General features: G+C 42.1%; 1 protein-coding gene across 1 annotated transcript; it reads left to right on the top strand.

The window, feature by feature from the left end:
• The first annotated feature begins 951 nt into the window (after window positions 1-951).
• LOC143649161 (uncharacterized) lies at window positions 952-21080 on the top strand. The gene is made up of 15 exons (XM_077119364.1): window positions 952-1470; window positions 3782-3868; window positions 4675-4788; window positions 7087-7108; window positions 7834-7922; window positions 8189-8266; window positions 8701-8770; window positions 8938-9055; window positions 14661-14721; window positions 14833-14868; window positions 14949-15016; window positions 15115-15212; window positions 16845-16918; window positions 19163-19895; window positions 21016-21080. Exons 1-15 carry the CDS (start codon window positions 1393-1395, stop codon window positions 21078-21080), a joined length of 1791 nt encoding a protein of 596 aa, XP_076975479.1. The 5' UTR covers window positions 952-1392.
• The last annotated feature ends 924 nt before the right edge of the window (window positions 21081-22004 follow it).

Raw genomic sequence — 22004 nt, 5'->3', positions numbered from 1 at the left:
AGAATGTAACAAATAACTGTGACTCTGACTTATTATGCAGATATTTATTTTTAGTGTTTAGTGTTTTAGAATAGCCAGAAATACTTGAAGTGATTTAACCCTAACCCAGTATTGGACTTTGATATTGATTATAAAACTACATAGCGAAAACAAACAAATGAAAAAAGGTGGCTGCCTTTACTGTTTGGAGTTACTTCTGGATGTTTTATTACTTTTAACAGATATAAATGTATTTCCGACAATACTAAACTGTCTTAAAGAGCCTTAGGTAACCTACTTCTGTGGCAAGCCTTAAAATTTCATAGAGTCTATATATATATATGTAATGACAATACTACACTCTCTTAGGTAGCCTTAGGTAACCAATCTCTATTTTCATTGATGGTTATTTGCCTTATTTCCAGATTTTGGCCAATCCCAACGAGGCTGCTATAAACTTCGGGTCTGTGCTTTCCAGTGCTCATAAGCACTGATATCTGAATAACATATCTTACTGAGTTCAAGTTTAAAGGGAAACCACCAACTTATCCCCCTAACAGGGGTGCAGGGGCGTTCCCATTGCTCGGAGGCGTCTGAGCACTTGCTATGGTTGGACACTTTCATTTGTAACCGGTTGGGGGTGTGCAGATCTATCAAGATGGCTTTGTGATTCCCCAGTGACTCCTGAGGTTCAACAGTTTTCATGAACTGATGCATTTGTATTTTCCAAATTATTTTGCCCATCTTTCTGTAGGACTGGCAACGTTGCTCTCACAGATTTGATGGGCTTTTTAAAATAGCAAGTATTTAGAGAGGGACAAGGACAAGAAATCAGAAGGTCCCTAACGGTTCTGGAGAGGAACTGTCGTTGGGATGGCATGGGGGGCGGGGGCGGAGGTGGGGGGAGGGGCATTCTAACAACAAGCACGGGGCGGGGTTCCACTGTCACGTGCCAGGAGGAAGGCTTCTGATTGGGCGAGGGGGGAGATATAAGACGCCGGGTTGCTACGGTAGCGGCCAAACGGGAGAAGGCGGAGAGGAGGTCTGATCCTCCTCCACCTGCTCCTAGCGCTCCTGAGCGTCCCACCGTACCTGCTTCTGTATCCTGCCATTTCACCTGCTGACCTGATTTTGAGCCCATTTTCCACACTCTCTGCCTAATTTTCCCACCCAGAACCCTCTGCCTTTTCCCCTGATTCCTCCACTTCCATCCCCCATCCCAAGTACCAGTTCCGTGCCATCCTTCCTGTCCTTTTCCTCCCCTTCCTCATTCTCTACCCTTCCCCCCTCCTCACCCACCCCTTCCCCCTCCTCACCCCACCCCTTCCCCTCCTCACCCCACCCCTTCCCCTTCCTCCACAGCCCCCCCTGCCCTCCTCCCAGCCTAAGGCTACCCCCAAGGACCAACCCAAAATGGGGTCTCTGGGGCTCCTCTTTTGGCTCCTCCTGGTCCCGTCATCCTGGTCAATGTTGGGTCACCCAAACGCCAGTGTGAGTAAATGTTGCACTTGCCTTACTGGATTTTAACTGGGTTGTCACATTGTAAGTTTAAATGATGAGTTTCCCTTGGGGTGTTTGAGGGGAGATAGGACCTCCTTGCAGAGCCAATACCTACCTATGAGTGGGTTTCTTGCTCCAGCCTTAATGGACTCTGTCCACTGCTTTCATATTGCGTTCTGGGTCCTATAACCCCTGCAGGTTCCACACAAGGAAAAGGTGGAAACTGTGGAAATCTGAGAAGCATAACTTTATAACATCAAAAAGTAATGAATTATTCTATCACGGGAGTCATGATGCCAGACTTGGTTCTGGAAACTCTGAGCTAGAAGGGGGCCTCAGGCTCTGTCAGTTTAAAGGGCCAGTGCTTTATGTACTCCATATTTTCCCTGAGTAAGTCCCCCATAGTTCTGAAAGCTTGATAGCCTTGGGAACAGTGGTCCCTAATTATTATGGGTTCAGCTCAGGCCTTAAACTTTTGATTAGATCATCTCCATAAAGATGTGACATGCCCAAATTTGGGTGTGGCCTTTTGATTAGATGGAGATGTGACCTCACCCATTCAAGGTGGGTCTTGATTAGTTTACTGGAATCCTTTAGAAGAGCAAACATTTTGGAGACAGCTCAGAGCTGAGAGTTGGATGTTTGGAGAAGCTTGGAGGGCTGATAGAGCAAATGCAAATGCTCAGAAATAGTTGCTTCATAGCTGGCAGAGCCAATACAAGACCCCGATGTTTGGAGATGCAGGGCCCAGCAGTCATTGCCATGTGCCATCCTGTGGGATGCTAAGCAAGCCAGAACCCAGAGTTGTGTCCTGGAGGAGCTAAGTGAAGGCCCACAGATGCCAAGTGAGGAATCCCCACAGGAAACAGAGGATGAAAGCAATGGAGCCCAGGAGCAAGTGACCAGCAGGAGCCAGCCACACGCCTTCTCACCTAACAGAGGTGTTCCAGGCAGCATCAGCCTTTCTTGAGTGAAGTAATCTCTTGTTGGTGCCTTAATTTGGATATTTTCTTGGCCTTAGAACTCTAAATGTGTAACTTATTAAATCCCTTCCTAAAAGCCATTCCTTTTCTGGTATAATGCTCTCCAGCATCATTAGCAAACTAAAACAGGGGGAATGTATTGTTTGCAAGCTTACAGTTCTATGGCTATAAAAATGTACAAACCAAGGCATCCGGGGAAAGATACCTTGACTCAAGCAAGGCCACTGGATCCAGAACAACTCTAGGGACATTTACTTTCTGCATCTCCAGACGACTGGGTCTCATGTTGGCTCTGTTGCTTCAATAGTCTCTTCCCAAAATGATTCTCTCTTAAGGGACTCCAGTAAGCAACACGAACTTGAATGGGTAGAGACACGTCTCCATGGAAACCACCTAATCAAAAGATCCCATGCAGCCCAATTGAATGAGGATTAAAGAACATGGCTTTTCTGGGGTCTACAACAGTTTCAAACTGACAAAGGCAGCTGCACGTAATTACGTGTATCCTGACAATCATTTATGCAGAGTTTGTCTTTCTAAAGCAATACTCTATTTGCTTTTTCAATTTAAATGAGTAATTCCTCACAAGGCTGATCTACAGAAGTGAAATCAAGCATCTGATGGGTGGCTGGCCACAGTTTGGGTTTCTTCCTCAGGAGAGGGTTTAATTTGCATGAAACAGACTTGATGTGTGGATGAGTGTGAATTAAACTGTAAATGCATTTTCTCCTAAAATTCTTGTATGTTTTTTCAGAAACCAGTATGCTTACCTTTTTTTGTAGTCACCACACATTCCAGAAACACCCTATTCAATTTACCTATTCATTTTCACGGTTGCTGTTTATTGACTACTGTGCCTTGTAAGTGCTGGTTTATAGCACGAGTGAAATAGGAAGGTGAATTCTTGCCAGTAGTTATTTGAAATTGGGTTTCTAACCATCCTTAATTCTTATAATTTCACACTTTATGACATACAATAATCCACTCTTTTTCACATGGTGATTACATGGTATTCTGCTGACATAATATATTTTGTATACAGAATGAAGCTAAGTTTGGAAAGAACACGTCAGATTTTTAAAAAATAATGTTGGCCTAAAAATTTTTCTTTATTTAATTATTACTGGAATAACAATACTAGTGTAACTATAACAACTATCATCTATTCAATTATATCAGTTGTATCTATACATCTATATGGCACATCAGAATGATGCAATATATTTATATATGGGTCCCCTCACGTATCAGAATTCATTTCTATCTGCTGAATACAATTTTAATTGGTTTTTGTGACTTTTGCCCATGTTTTAATACAGGTTAGCTATATTTTTAGAACTTTTCCAGTGGATTTAATCCAAGAAGGTTATGAACATCTTACTGAAAAAGTAGACTTCTTGACTAATGTAAGTTCTTAATTTTATTTACTATTTATAATTATATATTGGCTTGTAGGTTCAATCCAAAATTTAAAAACCTTTGAATTTTTTGTCAAAATGAACTCAGTTTGTGTATGAAGATTGTTTTCTGTTGGTTTATTGATCTATAAGTGATGTATAGTAAAATGCATTCATGTAGATTTGTTCAGTTTTAAATGTTTGTACATCCATGAAAGCAGTTTTGCAACCAAGAATGTAAACATCGCAAACACCCCCCAAATGTTTCCTCTTGTCCACCTGCCATCCTCCATCCCCCATTCTATACATTCCCTGCCGGGGTGCTGGACAACAACCCATCTGCCATCTGTCAATAAAGATTAATAGTCATTTTGTAGAATATTATATAAAAGGAACGTATAGTAGGTAGCTTTTTTTTTTCTGGGTTCTTTTACTCATAATAATCATTTTGAAACTTAGCTGATATTGCATGTATTGGCAGTTTGCTCCTTTATCAGTGGGTTTTACTCCATTCATGTATATAACAACCTGTTAATCCATGGCCTTCTGGAAGGCACGGAGACTGAGTGTTCCACTTAAAGGTGCCACATTCACAATTTCCAGTAACAAAGCCAGCTAAGCACAAAACACGAAGCCCTCAACGTTCCATCTTCCTCGAAACAGTGGAATCCATTGGAGAGTTTTGAGGGACATGGTTATGTCTTAGAGCCCATTTAAGATTTCTATGAGTGGTTCTTTGTACCTCTTATATTGTACAGTTTTTGAGGTTCTTATTATTTCAAGTATTGCTATTTCAGCTAGTTGATATTTTATAGGACCATTTTCGAATTGGACCCGATATTTATGGATTTCCACTGGTGGCTGTCAATGTTGCTGTCTTCTTGGGCATTATTTCCATTGTCATGTTCTTAAGGATATGTATTCCAGATGTGAGTATTTCAATTAACTCGCAAGCATACTGTAAGTCATAATAAACCTAAACGTTTTATAGTTGTGGTCTTTTTGTTTCTTTTAGGGTACTAACATGAATGCAAAAATGGTGTTTGAAATTGAAGCTAAACTGGTAATATCATTAGTTTAAATTTTGGAGGTAAAGCACTCAGGGAGCCACATCGACTTATCAAACAAACAAACAAAAAAAGAAAAAGAAGCAAATGAAAAGCCAAGCAAAAATTCAATAAATGTTTTCTCTAATAAGGGGATACTCACATAAAATAAGAATGAAATGTGACCCCCACCATACAACATCCAAGAAATAAAATAAAATAAAAAGGAACTCAGGGAACAAGACAGCTGTATAAGATCAAAGTGAAAACTTCAATTTAAAAGTGCTTTCTATTGAAAGTGAAATACTGAGTATTAGCTGGGCACTTTGATTTACTGTTAGTGGAACTGTGAATTCTTACAATACTCCTGGAAAGAAATTTCGTATTATCTAATGCAAGGCCTTAAAAATATTTACACACTTTTATCCAGCATGATCCTACTGCTAGAAACCTACAAAATTTACCTTCCTACTTTTTTTTGATTGCACTTTTGAAAGTTCTTATAAACACTGAGACAATGTATTCCTCTAGTTATAGTGTTACATAGAAAAAGAAGAAATCGTTTCATGTACTAAAATAATTGCATCATAAATTTACAATATAACTGGATAAAACCTGAAGTCCTACTTAACCTGAGCCCAACACTAGATCCTTGAATTCACAGTTCACTCTTATGTAGTGAAGATACTCCAGGCATAGAAGCATCTTCCTCCACATGCTTTTTGCACATCCCCTACTCTCTCCTTCGTTACCCTTGAGAACTTCCTTCAGATGAAGAGTGCTTTCTAGGCTGATCTTCCTGGATGCATTGTTCAGTAACACTATATGTTTCCATGCTACAATAAGTTTCCATTATTACAAGTTTTTTTGAGCTGCCTCAGCAGCTAATCGCCACTTACAATATTTGAATGGGAGAATATGTTCTAGGTAATAGACTGTTCCTTTACCTGGTGTTTCAATAGGTTCCTGCTTATATTTGATGGAGCTATACTTCAGTGATGTCATTTGGGGATAGTTGGGGTTTTGGAAGAATATTTTGCCCTCTCCAGAAGATTTTTTCATATTGGAAGGGTCTGTCACTAAAGTGGGTTAGGCAGATGGAAGTATCTGATGTTCTGGAGAGGCTGAGCCCTCTAGGTTTCAGGATTTCACTGGACCAGGATCCGTGTGGAAGTTGCAGGTTTCTGGACTTGTATGGAACCCTTGTGGAATCTTATATATTGCCCCAGGTGTTCTTTAGATTGGCTGGATGGTTTTGGTAGGGGCTTGGCAGGTTATGACAGGTAACAAGGTCTAAGTGAAGCTTGCATAAGAGCAACCCCCAGAGTAGCCTCTCGACTCTGTTTGAACTCTCTCTGCTACTGCTGCTTTATTCGTTACACTTCTTTCCCCCCTTTTGGACAGGATGGAATTGTTCATCCCAAGGTGCCAGGGCCGAATTCATCCCTGGGAGTCCTCTCCCACGTTGCCAGGGAGACTTTCACCCCTGGATGTCATGTCCCACGTAGGGGGGAGGGCAACGATCTCACTTACAGAGTTGGGCTTAGAGAGAGTGAGGCCGCATGTGAGCAACAAAAGAGTCCTCCAGAAGTAACTCTTAGGCATGCCTATAGGTAGGCTAAGCTTCTCTGTTATCCAAGTCCATGATATTGCCTTTCCTTTGTTTGCTCATGGGCTTTTAAAACAATCCTGGTTCTGAAACTCATGTTTTCATCTGGACGTGGACAAATAAGTGCTTTGAGGTTATTGATGCTTTAGTGTATTTATTATAAAAATGTCTCCCATTCTCATTATTAAAAATGAGTAGATTTGTTCATGTTTAGAAATGAGGAGAAAGATTTTTATCCCCAAACTGGGGATAAATTTTATCCCCAAATTAGGGATAAGGTAAATTAGGTATTTACCTTAGTGCTTTTGTCAGAAAATGGTAATGAAGTATTACATACCATTTAAATTATGTTTTAAAAATCTTTCTTTTTTTTTCATTGTTTGGATTAATTATCCTAAACCCACCCAATATTAAAACTTCACTTGGACGTAATTTTGACAGTTTATCTGGAATTAGAAGATTTGTAATTCTACTAACCAGTTTGCAATTCTTCTAAAGTAAAAATCAGTCTCTCATAAGAATATTCATTAACTATTTTGACATTAAATTTAATATTGTTTACTTTCTTCTAGGTGGGGCATAGATTATATTCAGGTAAGATTTTAGCTTATGTTTTCTGTGAAAGAGTTTCTCAATATTGGTGCTTGATGTGGGTTTTAATTCAGTTAGAATAAAATGCCATGAGTTAAGATGTCTGGTTTCTTGATAACTGGAAAATGTTAAAATTCCTGGTCTGAATGAAGAAGAAGGTAGCATTACTGCCAACAGGAAAAAGGGACTGAGAGGAGGGACAAATTATGGGGGTCTGAAGAACAAAAGTTCTGTTTAGAAAAGCTTAGGGAGAAATTGATGACATTAGTCTGAGTTTTGGGGTGATAGGTGACTGGCACAATCTGGATCTAGGGACAAATGAGACACTATTGGTGTATGCCAAGGAAATTCAGGCTCAGAAAAGGTTCCAGTATTGCTGGGTAAAGTAGATGTGTAATAGATATTTGTACCAGTTGATAAGAAACGTAAGTGGTGGGAACCATTAATTCTAGTGGAGAATGATGAGAAATGGGCATGATGCAAAATGGGGGTAATGAACTCCACACATGCATCATATGTCGGGGTAATTAAGTATTGATGTCTGTCGGAACTCAGGGTTCCAATACATTGCATATCAGGGTCTGATGTGAGAAGTAAATGCCAGTCAGGAAAGTCTGAAATTCTAGGTGCTATTCGAGGCTCTTTGCCCCCATAATACCAGATCATGCACCTTTACTGCTGGTACATCAGGGCAATTCCTTCTTATTCATTTCTTCTAATCTTCTTAGGGACAGTTTTACAAGTCGAAGAAGAAATCTCAGAGGCTCTGAAGGAACACAAAATAATCAGAGAAAAATTATCTGAATACAAAGATAAGGTATATATAGATTTTGCTATTTCCAGGTTTCAATCTTGAGCTCTTTCCATGGGTCTTATTATTCCATTCTTATTGTAGGATTTCTTTCATTACAGTGTCTTCTATCACAGTTTGTTTTCTATAAGCATTCTAAATCTGCAGCCAGCATCATAAGTATAGAGTATTGTGTTCTTTACTTCTGTCAGGGCTCATGTACTCGGGGCTTGGTTTCAACACCACTGTCATTTATAGTTTGAACTCTGAGTCCTTTATTATATTTTTTAAAGATCATCAGACTGAAGGATGATGTGGAGGAACTGCGCAGAGTAAAAATCAGTCTCTCGGAAGAACTGAATTCATACAAGGTAAAAGTATCTTCTTCATCCTGGATCACACCTTAAAAATGGAAGTAAAAGTGTTGCATAATCATTACTAACCTGAATATGCTTCGTGTAGGGTAACAACAAAATGTTCAGTGGGGGGTGGGCCATGGTGGCTCAGCAGGTAAGAATGCTTGCCTGCCAAGCCCGAGGACCCGGGTTCTATTCCCGGTGCCTGCCCATGTAAAAAAAAATTAAAAATTAAAAAAATAAAAAAATAAATGTTCAGTGGAATCATCAAAATCATAAGTGATGTGTTTGAAGGAATGCAAGTCCCATCAGAACTGGAGGGAGGTCAGAAGATCAAGGACCAAGAGTTGGTAAAAGTGTTGTTGCTAAATCTTTCCACGTTTTGGTGTTTGAGGTTTTGTTTGCACATTGGGTGCAAAATTTCTCAAAATCTCTTTTGCAATTTTTAGGCAAATCGTGCAGTGCCAATGTTCCAATACGGTCTGCGAGGCTTGGCCCCCAACCACTGCACCCTGGAAGGTAGGTGCTTATTGAGGAGAAAGTGTGGCTTAATGTAAATGCTCCCACATTGGAAGGTAAGGAATGTTTTCCTGATTTCTGGACTTGGGCCCTTTCTTTCAGCCTCCCAACCGTGTTTTCAGGTCCCTGTGCCCACAGTGCAGTACCCAATCTTCTCTACTTTTCAGAATATATTAAAGAAGTGCAAGCTGAACGTGATGCATTGCGCTCCGAGATCAGGGGATTAGAAGAGGAAAGCAAAAGGCTGGCAGTAAACATAGAGAAGCTCCGAATGTACCTGTCAGAGTAAGATATTCTCGTGTTCGCTGCCTCATATAGTCTTGTGTGAACGACTGTGTGGACCAATGTAGATAAGTTTGTCATTTTTCAGAGAAGTTAATGCCATCTATGTTCCATATATAATCAGTATAAAACTATTTTTTTTTCCCTTCCTAACGGTGTCTGAGATTCTTGCTTGTAATTTACTTTTGGAGGAAGGAGTTGGTTGCCACCAGTTTCTCCTGTTCAGATGCTATTGTCATTTCGATCATCCATACTCTTTCATAAATTTCTGCAAATTATTTCGCCCTTGCATTCTCTGTGACCAAGTTAACATTGGGATTTTTCTTTCATTTACTGTACTTGGCCTTAAAACTCTTGAGTGGTTGGTGTGAAGGGTTCAGAATGAAATCTTTAAAACAGTGTAAAGAAAAAATAGCCATCGACCATGCCATGTATTTCAGACTTACTAGATGGAAAATATTCAGAAGAAATATTGTATAATATCACAAAGGTAAGGGGTTGGGAGTTACAAAATACAAAGACATCTTTGCAGAGTATACTTGGGTAATTCATTAGGGTATTGAAATATACATCACATTTTGAAATTAGGTAACTTCAAAATAGATACGACTTTATAGTGCATTTTGAATTCTCACTCTACAAAATAACTGATTTGACATTGGGATTTCTGTCACCGTTGCTGTTTCTGTCTACTCCTATTCTTTATATTTTCTGTGTATATGACCATCACTGAGAACAGTTTAGTATTTTCTCTGGACTCAGGCAGCTACTGCCTGATGCTAGTAAACACTGAAACTGGACTACCCACTTTATCCCTCTCTCTCTGCTTAGCAAACAGCCAGTTTATTCTTTCTCCAAAACTTTTTGAGGTTCACACTTAATGTCTGGCCTTGACAGACTCAGGTCTCTTTGCAGTGTTTGTTTTTAGGGCTCAATCTCTCCACCAGTGGTCATTCAGTCACCTAAAGAAATATTGTTTTCCTTCTTGGTGTAGATTTGGTGCCTCCAACAACCATTCAGTCTGCTGTTTCATGGCTGCCCTATTCTCCTTCCCACAGCCACTTCCTTAGCTCAGGGTCAATCATCTTTCCTGCCCAGTCTCCTAGGGACTTTGTCTGCAATTTCATGTCCTTCTTGCATCTTCAAAACCTCAATCCATCCACTCCACAGCTGCTGGAGTGAAATTTCTAGACTACGTACTAAGTATATCATTCCAAGATACAATCTATATAGGACGCTCTAGGGTGCATGGATGGTTCAGTGGTATAATGCTTGCTTTCCATGCAGGAGACCCGGGTTTGTTTCCTGGACCATGCACCTAAAGAAAAAACAAACCCATATATAGGATGCTCCATGCAGCCATGCAGCTGGGTCCAAGTGTAACTCTGTGCTTTTCCTATAGCTCCCTTCTAGGAATGAGTTACAACCAACCTTCAGAGTCAACAGGACCACCAGAAACCTTTTAATATCCGTGTCTGCTGTTCTCTCCTGAGCAAAAATGTCCAGTTACATTCTTAGTACACAACAACCCCCTGCCCACTGAGGTTAAGTCCTTCTGGAGAAGAATGATGCACAAATAGGCAGATAGATACTGAGGACTCACTGATACCTAAAGTAAACCCTGAATTGTATGGGTTCTAAATTGGACCCCATACACGGGACCCATCTTCCAGTGTTCTAAATCTGTCTTCAGTGTGCTCAACTCTGCTGGGAAAATCATTGATTGCATTTATAAATTCAGTTACTTTATTTTTCAGAATTATAGCTATTAGTTCTTCAATGAATTTCATAATTTTGACTTCTAATTTCTAGAACATAGAGACACACTTAAACTTCCCGTTACTTACGTGGTGGTTTCTTTGTCTGGGAACCTCTGAGTCTATTTTTATTGTACTTTGGTTTCTAGTACATCACAATACCTTGTCCTGTCCTTTTAATTCTCGGTTACTTTTTTTTTTTTTTTTTACCTTTTTTTATTAACAGTATAACATATGTACAAAACAACGAAATAAAAAAGCAATAGTTTTCAGAGCACTCTTCAAAATGTAGTTACAGGTCAGATCCCAGAGTTTGTCATGGGCTACCATACGATCCTCTCATATTTTTCCTTCTAGCTGCTCCCGAATATAGGAGGCTAGAGGGCTTAAATACTTTTTTATCATCACAATCAATTTTTTCCCCTTTTGTTTTGGTGAACAATAACATATATACAAAAAAGCTATAAATTTCCAAGCACAGCACACAATTAGTTGTAGAACATATTTAATACTTTGACATGGATTACAATTTCACAATTTTAGGTTTCTGTTTCTAGCTGCTCTAAAATACTGGAGACTAAAAGAGATAACAGTTTAATGATTCAGCATTCATATCCATTTGTTAAGTCCTATCTTCTATGTGTAATTCCACTGTTATCTTTGATCTTTCCGTACATCTCTTTGGGGTTGTTTGGGCTATGGCAATTCTAAATTTTTGATATTGGAAAGGTCTGTCACTAATATGGGGTAGGGAGAGAAACTGGGCTAGGTTTCAGGACTTATCTGGACCAGGCACCCATCAGAGGTTGTAGGTTTCTAGAAAGTTACTCTAGTGCCTGGAACCCTTGTGGAATCTTATATATTTCCCTAATTGCTCTTTGGGATTGGCTGGAATGGTCCTGGTTGGGGGTTGGCAGGTTATGATAGGTAGCAAGGTCTACCTGAAGCTTGCATAAGAGCAACCTCCAGAGTAGCCTCTCGACTATTTGAACTCTCTCTGCCATTGATTATTTTATTAATTACACTTCTTTTCCCACTTTTTGTCAGGCTGTTATTGTTGATCTCATGGTGCCAGGTCTGGATTCATCCCTGGGATTCATCTCCCACATCTCCAGGGAGACTTTCACCCCTGAATGTCATTTCCCCCATAGGGGGGAGGGCAATGATTTCATTTGTAGCATTGGGCTTAGAGAGACTGAGGCCACATCTGAGCAACAACAGAGGTCCTCCAGAAGTTACTCTGAGGCATGCCTATAGGTAGTCTAAGCTTCTCTGCTCCCTACATAAGCTTCACAAGAGTAAGCCTCATGATTGAGGGCATGGCCTGTTGATTTGGGTATCTGCTTGCTTACTTTTTTACTGACCATTTGGGCAAAAAAAATTGAAATTGAGGCATGGGATATTAATTTGAAAGAGAAAAGACTGGAATTTATTTTTGGTGGGTGATTAGGAACATTAGAAATCTTGGAGCCTTTTGAGTCAATAATTGTGATTTTTCAAAAAGGCTCAATCCCTAGAGCAGCCAGTGTATTTACTGGTCACCAGGACTCCTAATTTGTAGCTTTTCAAGTTCCCAAATGCCAGGGTGCCACCTTCTAAGCACATGCACATGTAGAAACTCTACCAAACTTGCTTGTATCTCAGCAGTCTCTTCTGGAATTCATCAGCGAACCTAGGGAAAAATACTTTGAATGCCAGTGTGACTGTAATCCTTCATTTCTTTCCACTCCTGCATCTTGCATTCATGATGCTTCATTGCAATGTCAACTCAGAGATGATTTTGCTCACATGGGTCATATTACTTGATTCTTTTTGTTCTCAGGGGCAGATCAGGTGATTCAGACCCATGGACCCATGGCCTGTAGGAAACTCTCCCTGAAACTTCTCTCATGACTCAGGTTCCTGTTTATCCCTTCCCAAGATCTGGGCCTCAATGGTACTTTTTATGTACCACCGTGAGAGCTCTTTTAGGGTGGGAACTGTGCCCATACCCATCTGTATCCTGTGACTTTTCATGGCATCCACCACCGTGTAGCCCCTGCAGAGAACATCTCTGGGAGTACTGGTCAGGTAGTTAGAAATGAATGCATAAACCTTCTTCCTCCCTTGGGTGTTATTGTCCTTGATGCCTGGAGTCATTTTTGTTCCTCCTGATCCATAGAAAATCACAAGTCAAGTGGTGAATCTTTAGAACCAGAACCATGAATAAAATACAAAAGCACGAGCAAATAAATCTCAAACCTTCAGTGTCAGTGAATACAGTCTTGTTAAAGTAGATTGATGCACTGAACTCAGAGGTTTTCCAGATAAATCTGTTTCTGGGACATAAAACTCTGATGATGTGTCAGTTCAGATCACATTCAATTCAGTAGTTCCTGCCAGTACTAGTATTTCTTTGGTCTCAACCATGAGCCTTGGGGTAGCTGGCAGGAGTCCCACATGTGAGCTGTGGACACTCGAGGATTGAGCAGCGTTTAGCTGCCATGCCCTGGAAGGGTCTCGCTTTGTCTGCCAGTCTGTGATGGGGCCTCTGGCCTTGGACTGAGAAATGTGGAGAAATCAGAGGCATCAGCCCGAGTCAGCCTCATGTGTCGGTTTCTGGTGACTTGGTCCATCCTGATTTTCTACAATGGAATAAAGAGAGCTTTCACCCAAGAAACTGGCCCCAGGCAGGCACATAATGTGGCTCATATTTCCTTTGTGGATTTGTTCATGCTATGTCCTAATGAATAGGAGAAGAGAGCTATGAGGGGAAGCTCTGAAATGTAGGTGAAGGAGCCAGGAGGCCCAAGTTCTGACTTTTATCTCTTAACAGAAAGGCTTGGAATCTTTCCTCTGCTTGTGTTTGTAAATCCACTGGTTTATGTGGGAGGTGTGAGGGGACATTTGAATCCAGAACTCAGACTGCTGGGAGGGAAACAAAACAGGATTTTACTGAGGGAACTAGCAGTGTCATATGTTTCTTCCCTGTTCCAGGAAGCTGGAACTAAAAGAATGCAAGAAGCGGGAATATGAGAGGTGGCCGTTAGCTGCAAAGGAGAAGGCAAAAGCAGCCATGCAAGCAGTTCAGAAATACAAATGAGTTCAGCTGCTGAGCAGCAGTGGCTCTTGGAAACCCTGCTTGTGTGTTTTTTCTGTTTTAATTTTTAATCCTTTGTGCATTGGTCAGACCCAATTACCACAGAAGCATTCATAAATGGTCAGAAGACAGGTATCTTGAGAATATTCACAAGCAAAAATAATTTGTTAAGTTGACCAATTAAAGAAAAAGTTATCAGACATGTCCTGCTCTCCAGTGATGGCCCAGCTATCAAGAATTTAGTTCATGCAAACATTTCTGGCGGTGTTATAAATTATCATAATTCCTTGGGAAAGCAGTTTGGTGAATCAAAATCCATACAGATGGGTGGGCCACGGTGGCTCAGCAGGTAGAGTTCTCGCCTGCTATGCTGGAGACCTGGGTTCGATTCCTGGTGCCTGCCAATGCAAAAAAAAATAATAATAAAATCCGTATAGATGATTTTGCCATTTCATAGGACCAGCAGTTACAGCCTGGGGAAATATGCAAAGAATATAATGATGGAGGATACACAATAACAGAATTACTCAGGGACAGAGTGAGAGCAGTTAAAGACAGTATAGCATATCAACTCAGAATCCAGGCAGCAAATGTTAAATAAGTTAATAGAAATACCTTTGATTCTCCTGCTCTATAATCATGTGAAATGTGTTTTTACATGTAGATAAAGTCCATCGGGGTACGGTTGTGAGGGTGATGAGAAGATGTTTAGAGTACTTATATTTGTATTCAGTGTTGTGCTTTAACTGATTAAAATAATTATAATACATAGGCGAAGAATGGAAGAAATGAAACAAACAATGTGGAAGTCAGAGAGCTCGTTCAGACATCAGGTATCCTCCCCCTGCCTGACAGTAGCAGAATTCTGTAGCACCTAATGCGTGTGATTCCAGCGAGTCTCAGAACCCTAAACATGGTTTTTTTTGATGTGTTGTCTTTTTCAGATCATCCTTCACGAGGAGAAGGCTCATAACAACTGGGTAAGCATTTTTTTTTTCTTTCATTCTTCTTCTGCATAATTGACCACCACACTAAATATAAATGTGTTTGTCCCCCTTAGCTCAGAGCTCGTGCTTTACAGAGGGAGATGTTTGTGAAGGACACTGAATCTCATGAGTTGAGACAGAGGTAAACAGTTTTTAAGGCTAAGCAGTTTGGTATCCAAGAAAAGACTTGGGTTTCTGTATCTTATTATTATTATTTTAAAATCTTTCCTTATATTCAAGATTATTGGAAGAAATTGAAAACAACAATTTGCGAGAAGAATGCAGGATTTGGAAACCAATGCCAGGAAGATATGACATACAGAAATCTCCATGGAGAGGTAAGGAGCACAGTGCCAAGAGCAGGTATTATTTTCTGCAGCCAAATCCACATAGTGTGGGTTATCATTGTGCTGCTCGAAAACCATCCCAAAGACTTAGTAAAGACCTCATAGTGCCTCATGGGGTGAGAAGACAATGTTCCCCTCCTCCTGCCCCAGCCAGAATGGCTATTTGCACCCATCCCCTGGGACTAGGGGGTCATGCTCTCCCATTAATGTTGAATCACAGCTTACTGGATGCCTCCCCCAGGTTCAATTCTTAACTAAAGAGATATGACTAGAAGGGAACTGGGTCAGGACCCACCTCCCACCATGCAATACCCAGTTTGAAGGATTTATTTTACCTTTTTTTTTTTATGAAAATAACATGAACTGCATTTTAGAATGTGGGCTCTATGTCCTGCCTAGAGAAGAAATTTTCATGCTTTGTGTTTTGGCTATGCTTTGTGTCTACTTCAACAGGGCTTTAAGGCTGCCAACAAGGATTTCTTGTTGTTGGATGTCCTTTTTTTCTTTCAGTTTAATTTTTATTGTGATATGAAGTATTCATCATACCTTTAATACCTTTGTAATTTGAATCCTATGATGCTATAAATGTAACCTCAAGTCATACCATTAATGCCCTGTGGATTGTTCCTTTTCTCCGGCTGTAATATTAATGCCTATAAGCACATGCTGTCCATAAGCATTTATATACACCTGGGCAGATACAGAAGTCAGATTAAATATAAATTGAAAGGACCGACCAGTGCTGATCCATGCATAGGTTATTCTTCCTGTCCAAAGCAGTTCTTATTTTTATTTTATGTTTCTTTATTAGAGAAGTTGTGGGTTTACAGAATAATCATGCATAAAATACAGGATTCCCATATACCACCCTATGATTAACACCATGGTTTAGTGATTGGAATGGAACCTTGTTAAAAATGATGAAAGTACCTTTTTTTCCTGCAATATTAACTACAGCCCGTGGTCTGTCTTAGGGTTCACTGGTTATGTAGTGTAGTTCCAGGGATTTAAAAAAAAATGTATTCTGATACTACGTATTGAAATTTTCCCCTTTAAGTCACATTCATATATATGTTTCAGAGCTTTTAATTACATTCACAATATTATGCCACCAGCACCAGCATCCATCACCGAAACTTTTCTATCATTCCGAATGGAACACTCTACATTTTAAGTCTGAAATTCCATATCCTATCCCTACCCCATCCCATAGTAATCCGTATTCTCGATTCTGACTCTATCAGTTTGCTTATCGTAATTGATTCAAGTCTGCCTTTAAATCATTCACCCTTCCCATACTTACTGAGAGACTCTTGTTTTAGTGTTGAGGTCAAGATACAGTTGAGACCTAACCTGTCCTCAAGTGCTTTGCATGTTGTAATAACACCTGGGTTGGCAGGCAGGGCTTTATGGTGTCCTTCTCAGGGATCAGGGGACAGTCCCTGTCCTGGTCATCAGGGGTCATCTAAGGCACCTAGGAAACCCTGGGTCTCTATTGGAGACCTGAGTGTGTAAAGAGTCTAAGGCAGTGAAAGAAGGGTGTGTAGGGGCAGTGAATCTTCTGAACAGAATGTGCAAGTCAGAATAAAGCTGAGACAGTTCTCCTGCTTCTTTCTGACCCAGGACCTGGTGCAGCACCCCTGTGGAATGGCAGCTCAGGAAGACCACTCCCTACCGAGGCAACGGAGAAGGGCAAGGTAAATGCTGTGGGCATTTTCAATGACAAGATAACCCCCTCTTCTGTCCTCACCTCTGGGTCTGGGATATCTTGACCATCTCAATTTTCAAAATGCAGCAAGCTTGGCTTCTCCAAGCCCAGCTTATCACCCGTGGGGAGCCTCCAGAAGCTGTATTGCTTAGAGGCTGAGTAGGACCTTCAGTGTTGTATTTCTGTCATGAACACAAGGAGAACCGCACTTAAATCCCATGGCACAACTGACTCCACTGATTTCCTTTACTGTGGGAGGGTGCTGGGTTATCAATAGGAGGTTGCTATTGTTTTTGAGTTTTAAAAACTTCTCAGTTTTGGGCTGGGTGTGATCCATATAACTTTACAAGATGAAAAATCATCCCTCCAACTTTTTCTTGTATGCTTCATTCAATTGTGAATGCTAGTCAAGGTAGATTCATTGTAAATTTCATAAGTCAGTTTGTCCCACCTCTGTTTGGAAATGTGCTGTTGAAGAATCCCAAAAGATTTTTCTACTAGGTACAAGTATTTTCAATGATGAGAACTTCTGTATTAGTGTTCTAGTTTGCTAGCTGCCAGAATGCAATATACCAGAAACGGAATGGCTTTTAAAAGGGGTGATTTAATGAGTTGCTAGTTTACAGTTCTAAGGCCGAGAAAATGTCCCCATTACAACAAGTCTATAGTAATGTCCAATCAAAGGCATCCAGGGAAAGATACCTTGGTTCAAGAAGGCCGATGAAGTTCAGGGTTTCTCTCTCATCTGGAAAGGCACATGGTGAACACGGTCAGGGCTCCTCTCTCAGCTGGAAGGGCACATGGCAAATACAGCATCATCTGCTAGCTTTCTCTCCTGGCTTCCTATTTCATGAAGCTCCCCGGGAGGCACTTTCCTTCTTCAACTCCAAAGGTTGCTGGCTCGTGGACTCTGCATCGTGGTGCTGCAGCATTCTCTGCTCTCTCTGAGTCTCTCATTCTCCAAAATGTTTCCTCTTTTATAGGACTCCAGTAAACCAATCAATACCCACCCAAATGGGTGGAGACATGTCATCCCTTAATCCAGTTTAACAACCATTCTTGACTAAACCACATCAACCAGGGAGATGATCTCATTACAGTTTCAAATATACAGTATTGAATAGGGATGATTCTACCTTTATGAAATGGGATTTATATTAAAACATGGCTTTCTTAGGGGGCAAATATCCTTTCAAACCAGCACAATTAGTAAGAGCAAAGGTACACTAAACTGAGACATTGAACATTGACAGTCATTCCCTGTTGGGCTAATTCCAGCAAAGGTCTTACGTTGAATTATGTTCACCATCAGCATGATCTCTTGGGGCTTGTGCAGGCAATAAAGCTGGTGATTCCCCTGATCATACCTCATGCACCTTTCCTCCTTGAAGTAGAACATTTATTGAATTCTGTTATTTAGAATTCCTGACTCAATTTTCATAGAATAAAAGTAATGTGCATCTCACAGTGTACTAAACTGCATTATCACCTAGGACTTAAGATAAACAGTAAGGCTGAGCCTAATTGTTTCTATCAGAAAACACTTTCCACATTCTCTTACAGGACTCTGGGGATACCATCTCCCCAGAGATCATGAGCCTATGGGCAGAATTTCTGGAGAGTAGAAGACCCTTCTGTCAGGGAAGGAAGCAGAGGGAGACAAGCAGATCTTGCAAGCAGAGCTGTTGTTGAATCAGCTCTGCCTCTTAAATTTGTGTACCTCTGGGCAAGTGTGCTCTAGTTCCTCTCTGTGGTTCTGTCCCCTTCCACCGAGAAGGGGACTGTTCCACTTAACACGCAGAGTCTTGAGAAACAGAGATGAGCCAGGAAAGGCTGGAGGAAGGTTCTCTGAAAAGGAGCTATTTCATTTCTTTTAATTCTGTGTGTTCTTGATAGCAAATAGTGAGCTTCTGTGGTGGAGGTGAAGGGAGGAGGGTCAGGTGGGTCCTTGGAATGGATGCTTCAGGTGGGAATACTCTGTCTTTATTCTTTGGAATTGCCTGTTAGTTCCCAGAAGAGCCCCCACCACACATGTCTGCGGACATGGCCGTGACCTGTGTGGTGACAGCTGTCCACTCTGTGCCATCAATGAACTCTTCCGTGACTGAGTGGGAAGTTAGAATTTCCAGGCCCTGAGGTTGCTCAGAGGGGAAAGGTGCCAGGCTTTGACAGTTGCTTCCTTGGGTTTCAGCTTTGGTCTGTAATATGTGAACTCAACTCCTTCTGTCTTCAGGTCAAAACGACTGCAAGAGGGCCCCCTCTTTTCCCAAGACCACCCTTCATGGACCACCCTGTGAGAGAATTTATGTCACCAATGGAGAGATATGGGCTGTCTCCTCCACCTTGGGAGTGTTTTGGGCCTTGGCTTCCACCTTCACTTCCAGCTGGACCTCTGCCTCTACCTGCATTTCGACTGCCACCTCCACCTGGAACACAACCTCCACCTCCACCTGGACCACGACCTCCAGCTCCACCTCCACCTCCACCTGCACCACAACCTCCAAGTGGAACACCACCTCCACCTCCACCTGAAGAACGACTTGCAGCTCCACCTCCACCTGAACCACAACCTCCATGTGGAACACGACCTCCACCTCCACCTGGACCACGACTTCACGCTCCACCACCAACTGCACCAGAATCACCATGTGGAACACGATCTCCACCTCCACCTGAACCACGAATTCCAACTCCACCTCCACCTGGACCACAACCTCCAGGTGGTACACCACCTCCACCTCCACCTGGACCACGACTTTCAGCTGTACCTCCACCTGGACTGGAATCTCCATTTGGAACACCACCTCCACCTCCACCTCCACCTGAACCACGAATTCCAACTCCACCTCCACCTGGACCACAACCTCCAGGTGCTACACCACCTCCACCTCCACCTGGACCACGACTTACAACTCCACCTCCACCTGGACCACAACCTCCATGGAACACCACCTCCACCTCCACCTGCCACGATTCAACTCCACCTCCACCTGGACCACAACCTCCAGGTGAACACCACCTCCACCTCCACCTGAACCACGAATTCCAACTTCACCTCCACCTGGACCACAACCTCCAGGTGCTACACCACCTCCACCTCCACCTGGACCACGAATTCCAACTTCACCTCCACCTGGACCACAACCTCCAGGTGCTACACCACCTCCACCTCCACCTGGACCACGACTTTCAGCTGTACCTCCACCTGGACTGGAATCTCCATTTGGAACACGACCTCCACCTCCACCTCCACCTGGGCCACGACTTACAACTCCACCTCCACCTGGACCACAACCTCCAGGTGGTACACCACCTCCACCTCCACCTGGACCACGAATTCCAACTTCACCTCCACCTGGACCACAACCTCCAGGTGGAACACCACCTCCACCTCCACCTGAACCACGAATTCCAACTTCACCTCCACCTGGACCACAACCTCCAGGTGCTACACCACCTCCACCTCCACCTGGACCACGAATTCCAACTTCACCTCCACCTGGACCACAACCTCCAGGTGGAACACCACCTCCACCTCCACCTGGACCACGACTTTCAGCTATACCTCCACCTGGACCACAACCTCCAGGTGGAACACCACTTCCAACTCCATCTGGACTACGACTTACAACTCCACCTCCACCTGGACCACAACCTCCAGGTGGTACACCACCTCCATCTCCACCTGGACCACGACTTTCAGCTATACCTCCACCTGGACCGGAATCTCCATTTGGAACACGACCTCCACCTCCACCTGGGCCACGACTTACAACTGCACCTCCACCTGGACCACAACCTCCAGGTGGTACACCACCTCCACCTCCATCTGGACCACGACTTTCAGCTGTACCTCCACCTGGACCCGAACCTCCATTTGGAATACGACCTCCACTTCTACCTGGACCACGACTTCCAGTTCCACCTCCACCTGCACCACAACCTCCAGGTGGAACACCACCTCCACCTCCACCTGGAGAACGACTTCCAGCTCCAGCTCCACCTGCACTACAACCTCCTTTTGGAACACGACCTCCACCTCCACCTGGACCACGACTTTCGGCTCCACCTCCACCTGCACTACAGCCTCCATTTGGAACACGACCTCCACCTCCACCTGGACCTCCACTTGGACCTCTGCCTCTTCCTGAATTGAAGCTCCCACCTCCACCTGGACCTCCCCTTGGACCCCCATATCCACCTGGATTTCGTCCTGCACCTCCACCTTCCCCATGTCGTCTTAATTTGGGGCTTTTCAAAAAAGCAAAATATCTGTGCTTTTTTATAAGTACTGTTCTACATTCAGGGCATATTAAGGAAGACATGTATTCCCTAGTGTAGCTTATGGTTAAATTTATTCAGTAATGCTTGAATCATTGTAATCAAGAAAATTGTTCGTTCGAAATTTAAATTACTGAATAACAAATGAATTTTAGTTAAGTACAATCAAGTATCAGGGAGGACACATTCCTCTCTAGCAAGACAATGAGGGAGGTGTATCATAGAACAAGTAGTAATCTAAAAGAGTTCTCAATGTCAAAGCTATAACAATTTAAGCAACAATTAAATTAAGTGGTATTGCTTATGTCTAAGTTTGTCATGGCTTCTATAACAAAATACCACAAACTGGTTGGTTTTAACAAGAGGACCTTGTAGAATCACGGTTTGGAGGTTAGAAATCCAAAGTCAAGGTATTAGCAGAAGAGTCCTCACAGTCTGTAGACCTCTGTTGGTAGTTTGCCAGTTATTAAAATTTGCTCATCACATGGCCATCTCTATTTCTACCTCCTTCTATGGCTTCTATTTTCAGGTATAGATTTCCTTTGCTTATAAGGATTTCAGTCATGCCAGATTAAGGACCAGCCTGATTCAATCTGACCTTATCTTAATAGGATCTTCGAAGACCCTAATCATAGATAACTGCATATGTCCATGGCTGGGGTCAAGATCCCATTTATACATGATTTCACACTCCAGGGCCAGGGGATACGAATTGAACATTTCTTTCTGGGTGATGTGATTTAATCTAGTGCAGATTATAATGCAAAGTATAAAATAAATATCCATGAGTCCAT

Source organism: Tamandua tetradactyla, chromosome 11 (assembly GCF_023851605.1).
Source record: "Tamandua tetradactyla isolate mTamTet1 chromosome 11, mTamTet1.pri, whole genome shotgun sequence".
NCBI classification, from domain to species: domain Eukaryota; kingdom Metazoa; phylum Chordata; class Mammalia; order Pilosa; family Myrmecophagidae; genus Tamandua; species Tamandua tetradactyla.
Note: the sequence above shows the minus strand (reverse complement) of the source record. Positions and strands in the feature narration are given on the sequence as shown.